The sequence below is a fragment of the Amblyraja radiata genome, chromosome 9, assembly GCF_010909765.2.
Source record: "Amblyraja radiata isolate CabotCenter1 chromosome 9, sAmbRad1.1.pri, whole genome shotgun sequence".
NCBI classification, from domain to species: Eukaryota; Metazoa; Chordata; class Chondrichthyes; order Rajiformes; family Rajidae; genus Amblyraja; species Amblyraja radiata.
Genome location: NC_045964.1, coordinates 7,133,543 through 7,150,080, shown reverse-complemented (window position 1 = coordinate 7,150,080; position 16,538 = coordinate 7,133,543). Strand labels below are relative to the sequence as shown.

Sequence of the window (16,538 nt, the reverse complement as noted above, 5' to 3'; positions counted from 1 at the left end):
AAGGTGTTTGTCAGACCGCATTTGGAGCATTGTGAGCAATTTTGGGCACCATATAGAATAGAATAGAATAGAATAGAATAGCCTTTTATTGTCATCCAGACCGAAGTCTGAACGAAATTTAAGCAGTCATACATATAATACAATACAATAAAAAACAACAATAAACACATATTAACATCCACCACAGTGAGTCCACCCAACATCTCCTCACTGTGATGGAGGCAAAAGTCTTAGGGCTGCAGTCTCTTCCCTCCTCTTCTCCTTCTGCGCTGAGGTGATACCCCCCGGGCGATGTTAAAACCTGTCCTCGCGGCTCAAACACCGCGGCCCGGGGTAGTCGAAGCTGCCGCTCACCAGACCTGCTGACGCAGCCGCTGGCCCGCGGCCGAACCCCCGGTCTCAGGCCACCGCCACCAGAACTGCCGTCCCAGCCCCCGGAGCATCGTTCCAGCCCCGAGCCGGATCGCCCTCACGTGAGTACTGCCACCGTCTCAGCCTCGCGCCAGGCCGCCGCTCCTCCCTCGGGCCAGGCCGCCCCGACCGGGCACCGCTCCTCCCTCAGGCTGGGCCGCCCCGACCGGGCGCCGCTCCTCCCTCAGGCTGGGCCGCCCCAACCGGGCACCGCTCCTCCCTCAGGCTGGGCCGCCCCGACCGGGCACCGCTCCTCCCTCAGGCTGGGCCGCCCCGACCGGGCGCCGCTCCTTCCTCAGGCTGGGAACGCCGTACCTCCCCGAGCTCGGCTACTCCGACGGGAGCACCGTGCCTTCCTCGGGCCGGCCGTCACAGCCCCTCACGAAAGCCCTGTTCCAGCCCCGAGCCGGGCCGTCCTCACGGGAGCGAGCTCAGTGCGAGTCCTGGCGGGCTCTGCCTCCTGAGCCTCGAGGTCGCCAGCTCCGCCATTAGGCCTCAGCGCAGACGGAGGCAGAGAAGGGGAATACGACGAAAAAGTCGCATTCCCCCGCAGGGAGAGACAGCAAGCCCCGTTTCAACCCCCCCCCCCCCAAAACACAAACTAAAAACCAAAAACTAGACTAACCAAAACGAAAATAAACAACCCAAAAAACACAAAACAGACAGGACTGCCGGAGAGCCGCTGCAGCCAGAGCCGCGCCGCCACTATGATATCTGAGAAAGGATGTGCTGGCCAGAGGTTCACGAGAATTATCCCAGGAATGAGTAGGTCAACATTGAGCGTTTGACGGCACTGGGCCTGTATTCACTGGGGTTTAGACTGATAAAGCCCCTGTCCCACTGTACGAGGTAATTCAAGAGTTTTCCCCTGATTCGAACTCGGAGAATGTCCGTAGCGGGTCCGTAGGAGTTCGTGTATGTCTCGTAGCGGCTCGTAATGCTAACAGTAGGTATAAAAAGTAACAATTTTTTTCATCACGAGTATTTTTTCACTTGTGGACATTTTTTTGCTGGGATGTAAAAACGTCACGAGTTACCGAATGCCCCTACCGTTAGCATTATGGGAAAGATGGTGTCAAGCTGGAAAGGGTGCAGAGAAGATTTATGAGGATGTTGCCAGAACTCGAGGGCCTAAGCTATTGGGAAAGGTTGAGCAGGCTGGGACTTTATTGCTTGGAGTGCAGGAGAATCATGGGTGATCATATAGACGTGGGGGGTGGGAGATTACAACCTTCACGTGGTCCGACTTGTTTCGACGAATGCTATCAACCCGGCGTGCACAATCAAAGAAGACCAAATAGAACAAGTTGTCCACAACTTTCGGCTGTGCACGCCATACACAAGAAGAAGAAGAAGATATAGACGAGCGCAAGGTCATGCGAGGTATAGATATGGTAAATGCACTTTACCCAGTGTAGGGGAATGACAGACATAGGCCTAATGAGGACATAGAGGACATGAGGCCAGAGACCACAGCCCTCTTCAGAGTACTTGTCACCTCTTCAAAAATCTTCATCAGATTTCCTATGCACAAAGCCACGCTGACTATCCCTAATCCCTAATCAATTCTTGCCTTTGCGAATGCATGATAAATTCTCTCTATCGGCCTGTAGTTCCCAGGTTTATACTTACAGCCTTTCTAAAATAAATGCACAACATTAGCCACAGCCCAGCCTTCCACAGTCTCAAATAGGGACAAAATGCTGGAGTGAAAGCCCTGTCCCACGGTACAAGTTCATTCCAAGAGCTCTCCCGAGTTTTAAATAAAACAAACTCGTGGTAAGCACGGAGAATGAACGTAGCGGGTACGTCGGTGCTCGGGGACGTCTCTTAGCGGCTCGTAACGCTAACGGCAGGTACTCGGGAAGACTCGCTAAAGGCAGGTAAGCACGGGAAGACTCGTGAAGATTTTTCAACACGATGAAAAATGTCCACGAGAGCCCCGAGTACCGACGAGTGGCCATTACCATAAATCTCCGAGTTCGAATCAGGGCAAACTCGGGAGAGCTCTTGGAATGAACTTGTACCGTGGGACAGGGGTTGAAATCAGCGGGACAGGCAGCATCTCAGGAGAGACCCCTTCTTCAGGGGTTAGGATGGAGATAGATCAGCCAGGATTGAATGGAGCAGTAGACCTGATGGGCCGAATGGCCTAATTCTACTCCTATCACTTATGATCTTACGATTTTCTATGTGCTGTCTGAGTCTATGTATCTGTGATACTGCCAGCAAGATTTTCATTGTACCTCTGCTTCACTGTACTTTTGCACCAAGAGTCAAGAGTTAGTGTTTTATTGTCACGTGTCCCAGATAGAACAATGAAATTCTTATTTACAGCAGCACAACAGACCATGATAAAACCGATGCCTCATGGTTCATGTCTATGAGTGATAGGAGCTCCAATTAGGCCATTCGGCCCATCAATTCTCCTCCATCATTCAATCATGGCTGATCCATCTCTCCCTCCTGACCCGATTCTCCTGCCTTCTTCCCATAACGCCTGACACCCGTACTAATCAAGAATTTATCTATCTCTGCCTTAAAAATATTCCTTGACTTGGCCTCCGCAGCCTTCTGTGGCAATGAATTCCACAGATTCACCACCCTCTGACTGAAGAAATTCCTTGATGTAGTTCAGAGCTTATTTGGAGGTTGTAGTGTTTAATAGCCTGATGGTTGTTGGGAAGAAGCTGTTCCTGAACCTGGACGTTACAGTTTCCAGGCTCATGTACCTTCTTCCCGATGCCAGGGGTGACCACAGGAATGATGGCATGTGACAATAAACCGGAATAGATTACAAATTTCTCTTCCATCGACCCAGCGACTTCTTTCTTAGCTTCCCCGAACGCCCTAGATTACACTTGGTTGGGTCCTGGGAATTTATCTACCTTTGTGTGCTTTAATACTTCCACGACCCTCTCTTCTATAGTGTGGTCGGGTACTAGTACATTAAGCATCTTGGTTTGTGCAATGAGGCTGCAGGATATAAGGAGCTTGGACACAAAGCTGGAATAACTCAACGGGACAGGCAGCATCTCAGGAGAGAAGGATTGGGTGACATTTCGGGTCAAGACCCTCCTTCAGACCCGACCCGAATATAACCAGCGTGCCAGGCTTGGATTAGTAGGATTCAAGATTCAAGAGAGTTTATTGTCATGTGTCCCAGATAGGACAATGACATTCTTGCTTTGCTTCAGATAAACAACAGAATATAGTAGGCATAAATAAATACAAAACAGTGTGTCCATATACCATTGAATATATATATATATACACACACATAAATAACAGAAAAAGTGCAATGGGCTGTTTAACGATCAGAGTTTTGTTTGAGTTGAGTTTAATAGTCTGATGGCTGTGGGGAAGCAGCTATTTCTGAACCTGGATGTTGCAGATTTCAGGCTCCCGTAAAATGGATAAGTAAAATGGAACCAATGTGATGTTAGATGCGCATCTCAATGTGTTTTGCCCCTTCTGTGGCAGCTGAAAGCTGGATCTCCCGTCCCCAGCCCCCGGGAGCTGCTGGGCAAGATCCTCATCAAGAACAAGAAGAATCAGATTGCTGACAACAGGAGCCAGGAGAGGACGAGTAGGAAGAGCATGGACTCCGTGGTCGAGGAGGCAGCCTCTGGGGAAACAACGCAGACAGGTACAGCCTTCTCTTCCTACTGGCTGCTCTGATGCAAGTTGGATAGGCTGGAACGTTGGAATATCATGTTCACAAGTTATTGTCATGTTGCAGTTGCATAAGACGTTGGTGAGGCCGCCTTGAGAATGTTGTGTTCAGTTCCGGGCACCATATTGTAGGACAGATATTGTCAAGCTTGAAAGGGTTCAGAGAAGATTTACGAGGATGTTGCCAGGATTAGAGGGTGTGAGCTATAGGGAGAGGTTGAGTCGGCTGTGTCTCTATTCCTTGGAGCGCAGGAGGATGAGGGGTGATCTCATAGAGGTGTGTAAAATCATGAGAAGAATAGATCGGTAGATGCACAGAGTCTCTTGCCCAGAGTAGGGGAATCGAGGACCAGAGCAATTAGGTTCAAGGTGAAGGGGAAAAGATTTAATAGGAATCTGAGGGGTAACCTTTTCACACAAAGGGTGGTGTGTGTATGGAACGAGCTGCCAGAGGAGGTAGTTGAGGCTGGGACTATCCCAACGTTGAAGAAACAGTTAGACAAGTACATGGATAGGACAGATTTGGAGGGATATGGACCAAGCGCAGTCAGGTGGGACTAGGTGTAGCTGAGACATGTTGGCGTGTGTGGGCGAGTTGGGCCGAAGGGCCCGTTTCCATACTGTATGACTCACAAAATTAGGCCATTCAGCCCATCGAGTCTACTCCGCCATTCAATCGTGGCTGATCTCTGCTTCCTAATCCCATTCTCCTGCCTTCTCCCCATAACCCCTGACACCCATTCTAATCTAGAATTTGGCTTAAAAATATCCATGGACTTAGCCTGCACAGCCTTCTGTGGCAATGAGTTCCACAGATTCATCACCCTCTGACTAAAGAAGTTCCTCCTCACCTCCTTTCTAAAAGAGCGCCCTTTAATTCTGAGGTTCTGACCTCTGGTCCTAGACTCTCCCACCAGTATCGGAGGCTAAGGGGTGACCTGGTTGAGGTGTACAAGATCGTGAGAGGCCTGGATCAGGTGAATGCTAACAGTCTTTTTCACAGTGAAGGCTGTAAGGTATATCAGCATTACAGAGAATTTAATGTGTCCCACTCACAGGTGTGAGGTGTGTCAGTGTGTCAATGTGAGGGGTGCAGCCAATTGTCACAGTGAGAGGGGTGTGGGCAGCAGCACCTCGCCCGTGGCCCCGTCGGTCGGCAGCCCGGCCAGCTGTCTGACCTTCGGACCTTCGCTTACCGCCGACACCACCGATGATCGGTTCATGAGTTGGATGGGGCCCCGGGCCAAAACTCCTCAGCTGGCCCGCCGGCTGGGCTTTGTGTGCAGTCCAGCACCCGGGCCAACTCATCATTCACCCAGCCACGGCCCAGTCGGTCAACGAATTGCCGTCGGGAATCTGTCCCTTATTTTGACCTTTTGTCCCTTATTTGGGAGTGAGAACGTTGGCAACCCCAGGTGTATCAGTGTTACGGTGTGGGGTGTATTGGTGTTCCAGTCACTGATATTAGGAGATCAGTCCCTCCTCCACCATGGTTCTCCCACTAGTTTCACTGTCCTCCTGATTATATTTTGTTGATTGTATGCCTCGTTGTCACCTTCCCCTCAGCTGACACCAAACCATACTTCATTTTCCGCGATTACCATCCCCTTGGCGTGCAGGGCCCATCACCGTGTTACACTGAAGTCTACATGATACATCAGTGTGTGATGGTGGCGAGTGTGGACTGTGTGAGTGTTTGACGCTGCAGGGTGCGTCCTCAGCGCTGGTCCCGGGCAAGCAATGCACTCTAGATGACTCACGCTGGCTGTGGAAGCGAACAATATCTGGCAGACAGCTTGTGATCTTTGGCAAGCACGTCCGCATTGAATGTCAACAGTATCTCTTCTAGTTATTGTCCCCTATCCCTCAAGCATTCGTCTGGATGGTGCAAACTTGAACGGCCCCTGTGCCAACATGCGCTGGTTTGTTTTATAATCCTCCGGCGTTATATTTCCAGCCCTCCAGGCTGCACGTTACATACACGCTGGATAAATACAAGGACTCGGACCCCTGCACACTATATTCTGAATTCCCTCAACAGCCTGACGTTTAGTTACAATCCCCTGCCCCTCTGCCTCCTATGCTTCAATGAAAAAAAATCCAGTTTATCCAACCTCTCAATAGACAATAGGTGCAGGAGGAGCCAGCCTTCGAGCCAGCACTGCCATTTAATGTGATCATGGCTGATCATCCACAATCTGTACCCCGTTCCTGCCTTTTCCCCATATTCCTTGACTCCGCTATCTTTAAGAGCTCTATCTAACTCTCTCTTGAAAGCATTGGCCTCCACTGCCTTCTGAGGCAGAGAATTTCACAGATTCACAACTCTCTGGGTGAAAAGGTTTTTCCTCATCTCCATTCTAATTGGCCTACCTCTTATTCTTAAACTATAGCCTCTAGTTCTGGACTAACACAACATTGGGAACATGTTTCCTGCCTCTAGTGTGTCCAATCCCTTAATAATCTTTCATGTTTCAATAAAACGCCTCTCATCCTTCTAAATTCCAGAGTGTACAAGCCCAGCCGCTCCATTCTATCAACATATGACAGTCCCGCCATCCCGGGAATTAACCTGGTGAACCTACTCTGCACTCCCTCAATAGCAAGAATGCCCTTCCTCAAATTTGGAGACCAAAACTGCACACAATACTCCTGGTGTGGTCTCACTAGGGCCTTCTCCTTGTAGGTAAAGATAGACACAAAATGCTGGAGTAACTCAGCGGGACAGGCAGCATCTCTGGAGAGAAAGAATGGATGACGTTTCGGGCCGAGACCCTTCTTCAGACTCACCTTATAGCTCAAGCCTGCGAGCCCAGCAAACATCCTTGTGGATAAACAAGGAACTGCAGAAGGTACACAAAATTGCTGGAGAAACTCAGCGGGTGCAGCAGCATCTATGGAGCGAAGGAAATAGGCAACGTTTCGGGCCGAAACCCTTCTTCAGACTTCGATGCTGGTTTACACAAAGTGCCCGAGTAACTCAGTGAGTCAGGCAGCATCTCTGGAGAACATGGATAGGTGATATTTCGGGTAGCACTGGTGGTGAAGAAAGCTGGAAGAGAGGAGGGGCAGGACAAAGCCTGACGTAATAGGTGAAATGTGTGTAGGAAGGAACTGCAGATGCTGGTTTACACTGAAGATAGACACACAATGCTGGAGTAACTCAACTGGACAGGCAGCATCTCTGGAGAGAAGGAATGGGTAATGTTTCAGGCTGAGATATTTCTTTCCACCTGAAATGTCACCGGAAACGTCTCCCAATCCTTCTCCCCATAGATGCTGCCTGTCCCGCTGAGTTACTCCAGTAATAAGTGAACACAGGTGATGGGGATTTTCACAGACAAATAGTTGGGCAAAGGCCAGAAATGGAAAGAGTGACACAAAAGTATTGAGTTTTGAAGCTAGATTCCAGGTGGTGCACATGGGAGAGAGGGGGTGGGAGAGAAGGGGGAGGGGTTTTGAAGTTACCTAAAATTGGAGTTCAATGGGGTGTAAGCTGCCCAAGTGGAATATGAGGTGCTGAGGTGCTGTTTCTCCAGATTGTGGCCTCTCTATGACAATGGAGAAAGGCCAGTGTGAGAATGTGAAGAGGAGTTAAAATGGTTGGCAACCAGGAGATCCAGTAGACCTTGGTGGACTGGGCTCAAGTGTTCAGCGAACCGTTCACCGAGCCAGTGCCTGATTTTGTTGGTGTACAGGAGGCCATGTTGGGAACACCAGATGCAGTAGATTCGTTAGAGGAGGTGAGGATATCCTAATGAATCCCTTTCCAACTTAAGGACATCCTTCTACGAGCTGGGGGTCGTGAACTGCATACACTACTGCCAGTGTAGTTTTACCAACCACTTGTACAGGGCATCATGATGTATAAGGACCCACTCAGTCTCCGTCCCAGTGAAGGCAGGTGTGCCAAACACTTCCTTCAGCACACCTGTCCACCTGACTCACCAACTTTAGGGGGCTTTGCACCTGAACTCCCCATTCTTTCTGTACTGCATCACTCTCCAAGGCTCTAGTGTAGTTTAGTTATTTTTAGTTTGGGGATATAGTGCGGAAACAGGCCCTACGGCTGACCGAGTCCACACCGACCTGCGATCCCCGCGCCTGGAGTATTGTGCGCAGTTTTGGTCTCCAAATTTGAGGAAGGACATTCTTGCTGTTGAGGGAGTGCAGCGTAGGTTAATTCCCAGGATGGCGGGACTGTCATATGTTGATACAATGGAGCGGCTGGGCTTGTACACTCTGGAATTTTGAAGGATGAGAGGATATCTTATTGAAACATAAGATTATTAAGGGTTTGGACACACTAGAGGCAGGAAACATATTCCCGATGTTGGGGGAGTCCAGAACCAGGGGCCACAGTTTAAGAATAAGGGGTAAGTCATTTAGAACGGAGATGAGGGTTGTGAATCTGTGGAATTCTCTGCCTCAGTGAATCTGTGGAGGCCAATTCTCTGGATGCTTTCAAGAGAGAGTTAAATGCCCCTGTCCCACTTAGGAAACCTGAACGGAAACCTCTGGAGACTCTGCGCCCCACCCAAGGTTTCCGTGCGGTTCCCGGAGGTTGCAGGTGGTTGCCGGAGGTTGCAGGTAGTGGAAGCAGGTAGGGAGACTGACAAAAACCTCCGGGAACCGCACGGAAACCTTGGGTGGGGCACAAAGTCTCCAGAGGTTTCCGTTCAGGTTTCCTAAGTGGGACAGGGGCATTATTAGATAGAGCTCTTAAAGATAGGGGGATATGGGGAGAAGGCAGGAACCGGGTACTGATTGTGGATGATTAGCCATGATCACAGTGAATGGCGGTGCTGGCTCGAAGGGCCGCATTGGCCTAATCCTGCACCTATTGTCTATTCACACTACCCTACACACACTAGGGACAATTTTACATTTACACCAAGCCAATAAACCTACAAATCTGAACGTCTTTGGAGTGTGGGAGGAAACCCGAAGATCTCAGAGAAAACCCACGCAGGTCACGGGTAGACTGTATAAACTCTGTACAGACAGCTCCCATGGTCAGGATCGAACCCGGGTCTCTGGTGCTGTAAGGCAGTAACTCTGCTCTACCATTTACTGTCTAAGTCCTGCCCTGGTTTGACATACCAGGGATAAATTCCATTTGACATTCCTTGGTCCACCTTCCCAAATGATCTAAATGCTGTTGTAAACTTGGATATCCTTCCTCACAGTTCACTGTTCAAATGTACTGATAATGTTAAGCACATTGCTGTCCAAATCTTTCATGTACATAACAAACAGCACCGACTACTGCAGCACTCCACTGGTCACATCAGAAAACCACCCTCCACAACGACACTTTGATTCCTTCCTCCAACACAAACTTGAATCCAATTGGTAGCTCCCCTTGGATTTCATGCAATGTAACTTTCCAGATTAGCCTACCATGTGTCACCTTGTCAAAAGCCTTGTTCATGCTCAGAAAGACAATGTCTACTGCCCTGTCCTTTTGACCAGTCCCCTTGTTCACCCCCTTCAAAAGCTTTCTCACTGTGAACGCTAATATACCAATACCCCTGACTGTGCACTGATACACCCCATGCTCCTCAGTACTTACTTACTTACTTATTGCTTATTATGCCTCCGGGCATGTAGGGCAGCAACAAAGTTCCTCCACTCCTGTCTGTTCTGGGCTAGCTTCTGGACACTACCCCAGGTCAGGTCTAGCATCTGCCGATAGCCCTGGAAGTCCATCACGTCCAGTGGTGTTGATTCCTTCAGTTGCAGTTTCCGTAACATATGTGTTTTACGAGACAGGGTTGTTAGCCCAGTGCTCAACCTCCAACCTGGAGGACCAGTGGATCGCTCTTCATCTCGCCTCTACCCTTCGACCTGTCCAGCATGGGAGACCCTAACAGGAGACGAATCTCCCGCTGGCGTAGCTCTAGTGGTCACTGAGACACGCAAGCTCCCCGACAAGGTTGCAATCCAACGGGGAGACGTTCCTCAGTGACACACTGATACACCCCACACTGTAACACTGATACACCCCACACTGTAACACTCAAGATTCAAGATTCAAGAGAGTTTATTGTCATGTGTCCCAGATAGGACAATGAAACTCTTGCTTTGCTTCAGCACAACAGAACATAGTAGGCATAAATACAGAGCAGATCAGTGTGACCATATACCATTGTGTAAATATATACACACATCAATAAATAAAACAGATAAAGTGCAAATAAACAGATAATGGGCTGTTAATGCTCAGAGTTTTGTTTGAATTGAGTTCAATAGCCTGATGGCTGTGGGGAATTAGCTATTCCTGAACCTGGATGTTGCAGTCTTCAGGCTCCAGTACCTTCTACTTGAAGGTAGCGGGCAGATGAGTGTGTGGCCAGGATGGTGTGGATCCTTGATGGTACTGCCAGCCACTGATACACCCCACACTGTAACACTGATACACCCCACACTGAATCCCACTGATACACCCCCCACTGTAACTCTGTATTGTGTAGCTGCTGATAGTTTTTTCCCTTGGATGATTCCAGGTGAAACTGAAGAGCAGTGTGAAAATGAGGAGGAGCAGGAGCCCATTGATCAGGAAGACGAGGAAGAACATAAGAAGAATGCATCCGATGAGGTACGAGAAGTTGCATTTCACAATCTGGGTCGACGTGTGTCATTCTCATGTTGCAGTCTGAAGATGCTGGTGAACCCTGGTCTGGGAACATTCTTCTCAGTCCCGTTGGATCAGCCCGTCTATGGGGCATGACTCAGTTGTTAATCGAAAGGCCATCAGGTTCTTGCAAATCACAAATGTTTCAGCGTACCTTTTTCGGAAGCAGGGCAGTTGCCGTATCCTGGATCGGGCATGCCCTGATCCCCACCGCGCCAGTCCAACTCAATGCCCTCTGCAGCAGCCATTGTGCCCTCACTTACGTGCCATTGTAACCGTGCATGCAGTTCTGCTGTTGATTTCCTAACAAACCTCGCATTATAGAAAGTCGCATTTAAATAAGCATTCATGTCGATGGGGGAAATAGCTGGGCAAGAGAGCTTCAGACTTGCAGTGACTATTTGTTTCCAGAAGGATTGTCAAACATAAATTTCAATTTTAATGGCTACAAGTTTATTTTTGTCACTGCAAGCTAAAAGACTAAAGGGGCTGCAGGCTGCATTGTGTAAGAGGGCTTCAGTGCACAAGTGTCAATAGAGGTGATTGCTTATCAATTTCAACAGCCTCCCGTATGAAGTGGGGGGTGTATCAGTGGGTTTATTGTCATATGTACCAAACTATAGATAAATTCCTTCCTTGCATTCACTTCAGTGGAAGTCTCACTATACATAGGCACAATCATACTTAACATAGATCGTAGTTCTGTACAGCACAAGAACAGGCCCTTTGGCCCACGAGTTCCATGTTGAACATGATGCCAAGACCATAGGTAGACAAAAGTGCTGGAGAAACTCAGCGGGTGCAGCAGCATCTATGGAGCGAAGGAAATAGGCAACGTTTCGGGCCGAAACCCTTCTTCAGACCATCACGTATCTATTGGCTCAGAGCCCACATCCCTCCATTCCCTTCCCTGCGCATCCACCACCAGGGGCAGTAGAGATGTAAAGTCCGATCAAGGATAGTCTGAGGGTCACCAGTGAGGTGGATAGTAGTTCAGCACTGCTCTCCGCTTGTGGTGGGATGATTCAGTTGCCTGATAACAGCTGGGAAGAAACTGCCCCTGAATCTGGAGGTGTGCGTTTTCACACTTCTAGACCTTTTGCCTGATGGGAGAGGGGAGAAGAGGGAGTGACCAGGGTGCGACTCGTCCTTGATTATGCTGCTGATGTAAAATCTTGCTGTAACGGTGTCGGGGCGACCATGCCTGGGACAGACACACGATGCTGGAGTAACACAGCGGGACCAGGCAGCATCTCTGGAGAGAAGGATGGGGGAGACATTTCGGGTCGAGACCCTTCTTCATTCAGATGCTGCCTGTCCCGCTGAGTTACTCCAGCATTTTGTGTCTACCTATAGTTTTATTCTCCTTATTTAAGGAACCAGTTCCTTTCTTGGGAAGCTGTTCACGTGAGGCATGAAGAAGGTGAACTTGAATGTGGGTCTATCTTCCTGAAACAAAGATCACGGTTGTTAGCGGGATGCAGAAAAGGTGTTTCTGATCATCACACATGATCATGGGGCTATTTAGAATTTGAGAGAGTTTCAGGTTGAGGGTCCATTTGGGAGATGAGGAGGAACTTCTTTCATAGATCTGTGAACCTTTTGCATTCTTTACCGCAGAGGGAGCTCTGGGGATTGAGACATTGAATGGTGTGCGGAAGTCTGTTGAATTCTCTGCCTCAGAAGGCGGTGGAGTCTGATTCTCGGGATGCTTTCAAGAGAGAGCTAGATAGAGCTGTTAAAGATAGCGGAGTCAAAGGATATGGGGAGAAGGCAGGAACTGATTGTGGATGATCAGCCATGATCACATTGAATGGCGGTGCTGGCTCGAGGGGCCAAATGGCCTACTCCTGCACCTATTGTCTATTGAATGTGGTCAGAGCTGCGGGAAAAGATAGACACTTGGAGGGTGGGTTCAAAGTGATGGCGACCAAGCAGGGAAAACAAGTTGAGGATATAATCAACAGCATGAACTGATCTTACATAATGGTAGAGCGGACCTGAAGGCCTCTGGGCCTACATTCTGCTCCTATTTCTCATGTTTTTAAGGAGGGCAAGGGCATCTGACACATGGGTAACCCCCCCCCCCCAATTCACACGCCCTTCTGGTTACATTGGCTAAAACCTACTGTTGCACTCTGTTAAAAAAAACTTTAAAACGCTCCACAAAGATCGGGCAAGGCAACCAAGACTTTATTGAAGAGCGTGATCACTGGGAGCAGTCTGGGAGATTCCTCACCAACCAAAGATTTGTTTGCTCCTTACGGGAGTCACTGTGGCGCAGCGCTAGAGTTGTTGCCTTACAGCGCTTATAGCGCCAGAGACCCGGGTTCGATTCTGACTACGGATGCTGTCTGTACGGAGTTTGTACGGTCTCCCCGTGACCTGCGTGGGTTTTCTCCGAGACCTTCGGTTTTCCCCCACACTCTAAAGATGTACAGGTTTGTAGGTTAATTAGCTTGACGTATGTGTAAATTGTCCCTAGTGTGAGTAGGATAGTATTAATGTGCGGGGATCGCAGGTTTGGTGCGGACTCGGTGGGCCGAAGGGCCTGTATCTAAACTAAACTAAACTAAACAGTATACCAGATTTCCCTTTGATGTACACGGTGTCCCTTTGATTCCCCTCTCCTGCAGACACGCAAACCTTTTCCTCTTCACATGGTCCTATAAAGAGCCTGCCCCACTTAGGCAACATTTTAGGCGAGTCCAGGAGATTCTGTGCTCGCCACACGCCACATGTTCACTGATGGTCTCTGGTGAGTCTCCTTCATGGTCGCGAGGAGTTCCCGCATTCTGCGAACTAGTCGCGGCCTCAGTATGGTCGCAGCAAATTTTTCAACATGTTGAAAATTATTCTGCGACCAAAAATTGGTCGCCATGGATAAAATCGATAATCCTGTAGTCGTAGGTACAATTGTAGTGGAGTCGCCATGTAGTTATGGGTAGTCGAGGTAGTCGAGGTAGTTTTAGTTTATCGCCTTTGCTGACTGCGCATTTTCATTTGCTCATTGGGGGGAAAAAACGTAAGCACGAGTTTTCAGAACCAAGGAAAACCGACCGGTAATGTTAAATGCCCGCCGAACGTCACAGCTGTGTATCTCTGGCTTATTAAATGTTGGCTGGCTTCTTAAAAGTGTCTCCACTCCTTCTCCCCCCCCTTTTTAAAGGACCTATCGTACAATGTGCTAGCCGTCTTAACCTTCCTGTTCATCGCGGTGTGTGTCTGTATCACCTTGGCTTTGCACCGTGTAGACAGCGCTCTCCCGCTTTCCCGGCTGCCAGCACCCGTCGTAGGTCACCGACAATTTTCAACATGTTGAAAATTCAGCGGCGACCAGAAAGATGCTACGACTCCTTGGGTGATTAGGAGACTACTCACCACCATACAGGCGACATGTCGCGGGGTGAAGCCAGTACGGTCGTGAGTAGTTGCCGAAAAAGTCGTACCTTGTTCTGGTCGCCGCTGGATTTTCAACATGTTGAAAATTTTCGGCGACCTGCAACGACCTATGACGGATGCCGGTAGTTGCCGAAAAAGTCGCGCAAGTGGGACAGGCCCTTAACTGAGGAGCATCTTGTACTTATTGCTTTTGTTTTTTCCTGATAGGGGACTGCTGGTCAGGAAGTGAGAGCATATGCGGAGATGTCTAGTCTGGTGAACTACATTCAGCCCGTGAAGTTTGACTCTTTTGAGCTCTCCAAGGGTAAGATATCCAATATTCCTGGCAACTTGTTTCATTTAGACACAAGGAAACGCAGATCGTGAATAGTGAAAGGCTTGGATGTTTCCACTAGTGGGAGATTCGAGGACCAGAGGTCAAAGCCTCAGAATTAAAGGACATTCCTTTGGGAAGGAGATGAGGTGGAATTTCTTTAGTCAGAGGGTGGTGAATCTGTGGAATTCATTGCCATAGAAAGGCTGTGGAGGCCAAGTCAGTGGATATTTTTAAGGCAGAGATAGATAGATTCTTGATTAGTACGGGTGTCGGAGGTTATGGGGTGAAGGCAGGAGAATGGGGTTAGGAGCGAGATAGATCAGCCATGATTGAATGGTGGAGTAGACTTGATGGGCCGAATGGCCTAATTCTGCTCCTATCACTTATGAACATGAATTTATGTGATGCTGTTTTACCAAAAAAGACACAAATTGCCAGAGTCGTCGCTGAGAGGTGAGGACTCTATATTTCTCCCGTTGGCTTCACATATACGCCTCTTCTAATCGCATGTGTAGGAAGGAACTGCAGATGCTTATGCTGAAAATAAACACAAAATGTTGGTGTAACTCAGAGATGCTTGCTGTCCTGCTGAGGTACTCCAGCATTTTGTGTTTATCTTCTATTCGCATTCCTTATCTCACTTTTTTGTCTTTTTATCTCTGGCCTTTGTCCACCCATCTGCCAATAAACTCCCCCCCCCCCCCCTCACCACCCGCCTAGCATTTGCCGGAGATTGACACAAAATGCTGGAGTAACTCGGCAGGACAGGCAGCATCTCTGGATAGAAGGAATGAGGGGCATAAGGTGTATGTATAAGTTGGGCTTGTTCACGTGCTGTATGTACCTAAGACTCCATGATGCCTGGGAATCTCTGACATTTGACCCCACAAAGGGGTATTCTAGGCGATATTAGATCTGTGCATCAGGAACCCACAGAAGCCCTGTGGAAATGGTGGAATGAACCTCGCAAGATAGACACAAAGTGCTGGGGTGACTCAGCGGGTCAGGCTGCGTCCCTGGAAAAATGGATAGGTGACGTTTCGGGTCAGGATCCTTCAATGTTGATAAAGGTTGGAGTAACTCAGCAGGTCAGGCCGCATCTCTGTAGAGAATAGACCCTTTCAGAGTCCCAACCCGAAACGTCACCTGTCCATTTTCTCCAGAGATGCTGCTTGGCCGGCAGAGTTACTCCAGCACTTTGTGTCTGTCTTTGGTATAAACCAGTACCTGCAGTGCATTTTTATTACCTGAAGGGCTTCACAAGCTCCCTGCTGAGCACATCATTAGGCAGTTCCCACTCTATCTGTGGATGAAAGTCTGTGGATCTGACACTGGTTTCATCAGCTCATGAAATCAGAGTGGGCGCAAGTCATTCTCAAGATAGACACACAAGGCAACATCTCTGGAGAGAAGGGATTCGGTGACGTTTCGGGACGAGACCCGTCTTCACTCATTTTCAATCCCACGGAACTTTCTGCAAAGAAAATATCAGTAGTTTTTTGGATTTCTTAAAACTTTGGATTAGTAATATAATCATGGTAGAATTTCAACTCAGGAGCCTGCTTCATCATGGCTGATCTAATCTTACACTTTTAGTCTAGTTTAGAGATACAGTGCGGAAACAGGCCCTTCGGCCCATCAGTCCGCACCGACCTGTGATCCCCGCACATTAACACTATCCTACACACACTAGGGAAATTAACATTTATATCAAGCTAATTAACCTACAAACCAGTACGTCTTGGGAGTGTGGGAGGAAACCAAAGATCTCGGAAAAAATCCATGCAGGTCACGGGGAGAACGTACAAACTCCGTACAGACAGATACATGGTAAAATAAAATGACATATAACAGTGACTTTGGTAAATTATTACATAGTTTTTACTAAATGTTTTAGTAGAAGCTATGTAATCATTTACCAAAGTCATTGTTAAGTAGTTTGGTTTAGTTTAGTTTGGAAATACAGTGCAGAAATAGGCCCTTCGGCCCATCGAGTCCGCGCTGACCAGCGATCCCCGCACATTAATTTTAAGGCAAAGATGGATAGATTCTTGATTAGTGCGGGTTAAGGGGAGAAGGCAGTAGAATGGGCTTAGG

The 16,538-nt window shown here is 48.6% G+C and overlaps 1 protein-coding gene across 1 annotated transcript in view; it reads left to right on the top strand.

Moving 5' to 3' along the window:
• Window positions 1-16,538, top strand: part of plcb2 (phospholipase C beta 2) — a 142,581-nt gene that overhangs the window by 52,448 nt on the left and 73,595 nt on the right. Inside the window, exons 14-16 of the mRNA XM_033026598.1 lie at window positions 3,895-4,060; window positions 10,596-10,687; window positions 14,333-14,429. Of these exons, the coding sequence (XP_032882489.1) occupies window positions 3,895-4,060; window positions 10,596-10,687; window positions 14,333-14,429 (355 nt within the window). The remainder of the gene's footprint in view (window positions 1-3,894; window positions 4,061-10,595; window positions 10,688-14,332; window positions 14,430-16,538) is intronic.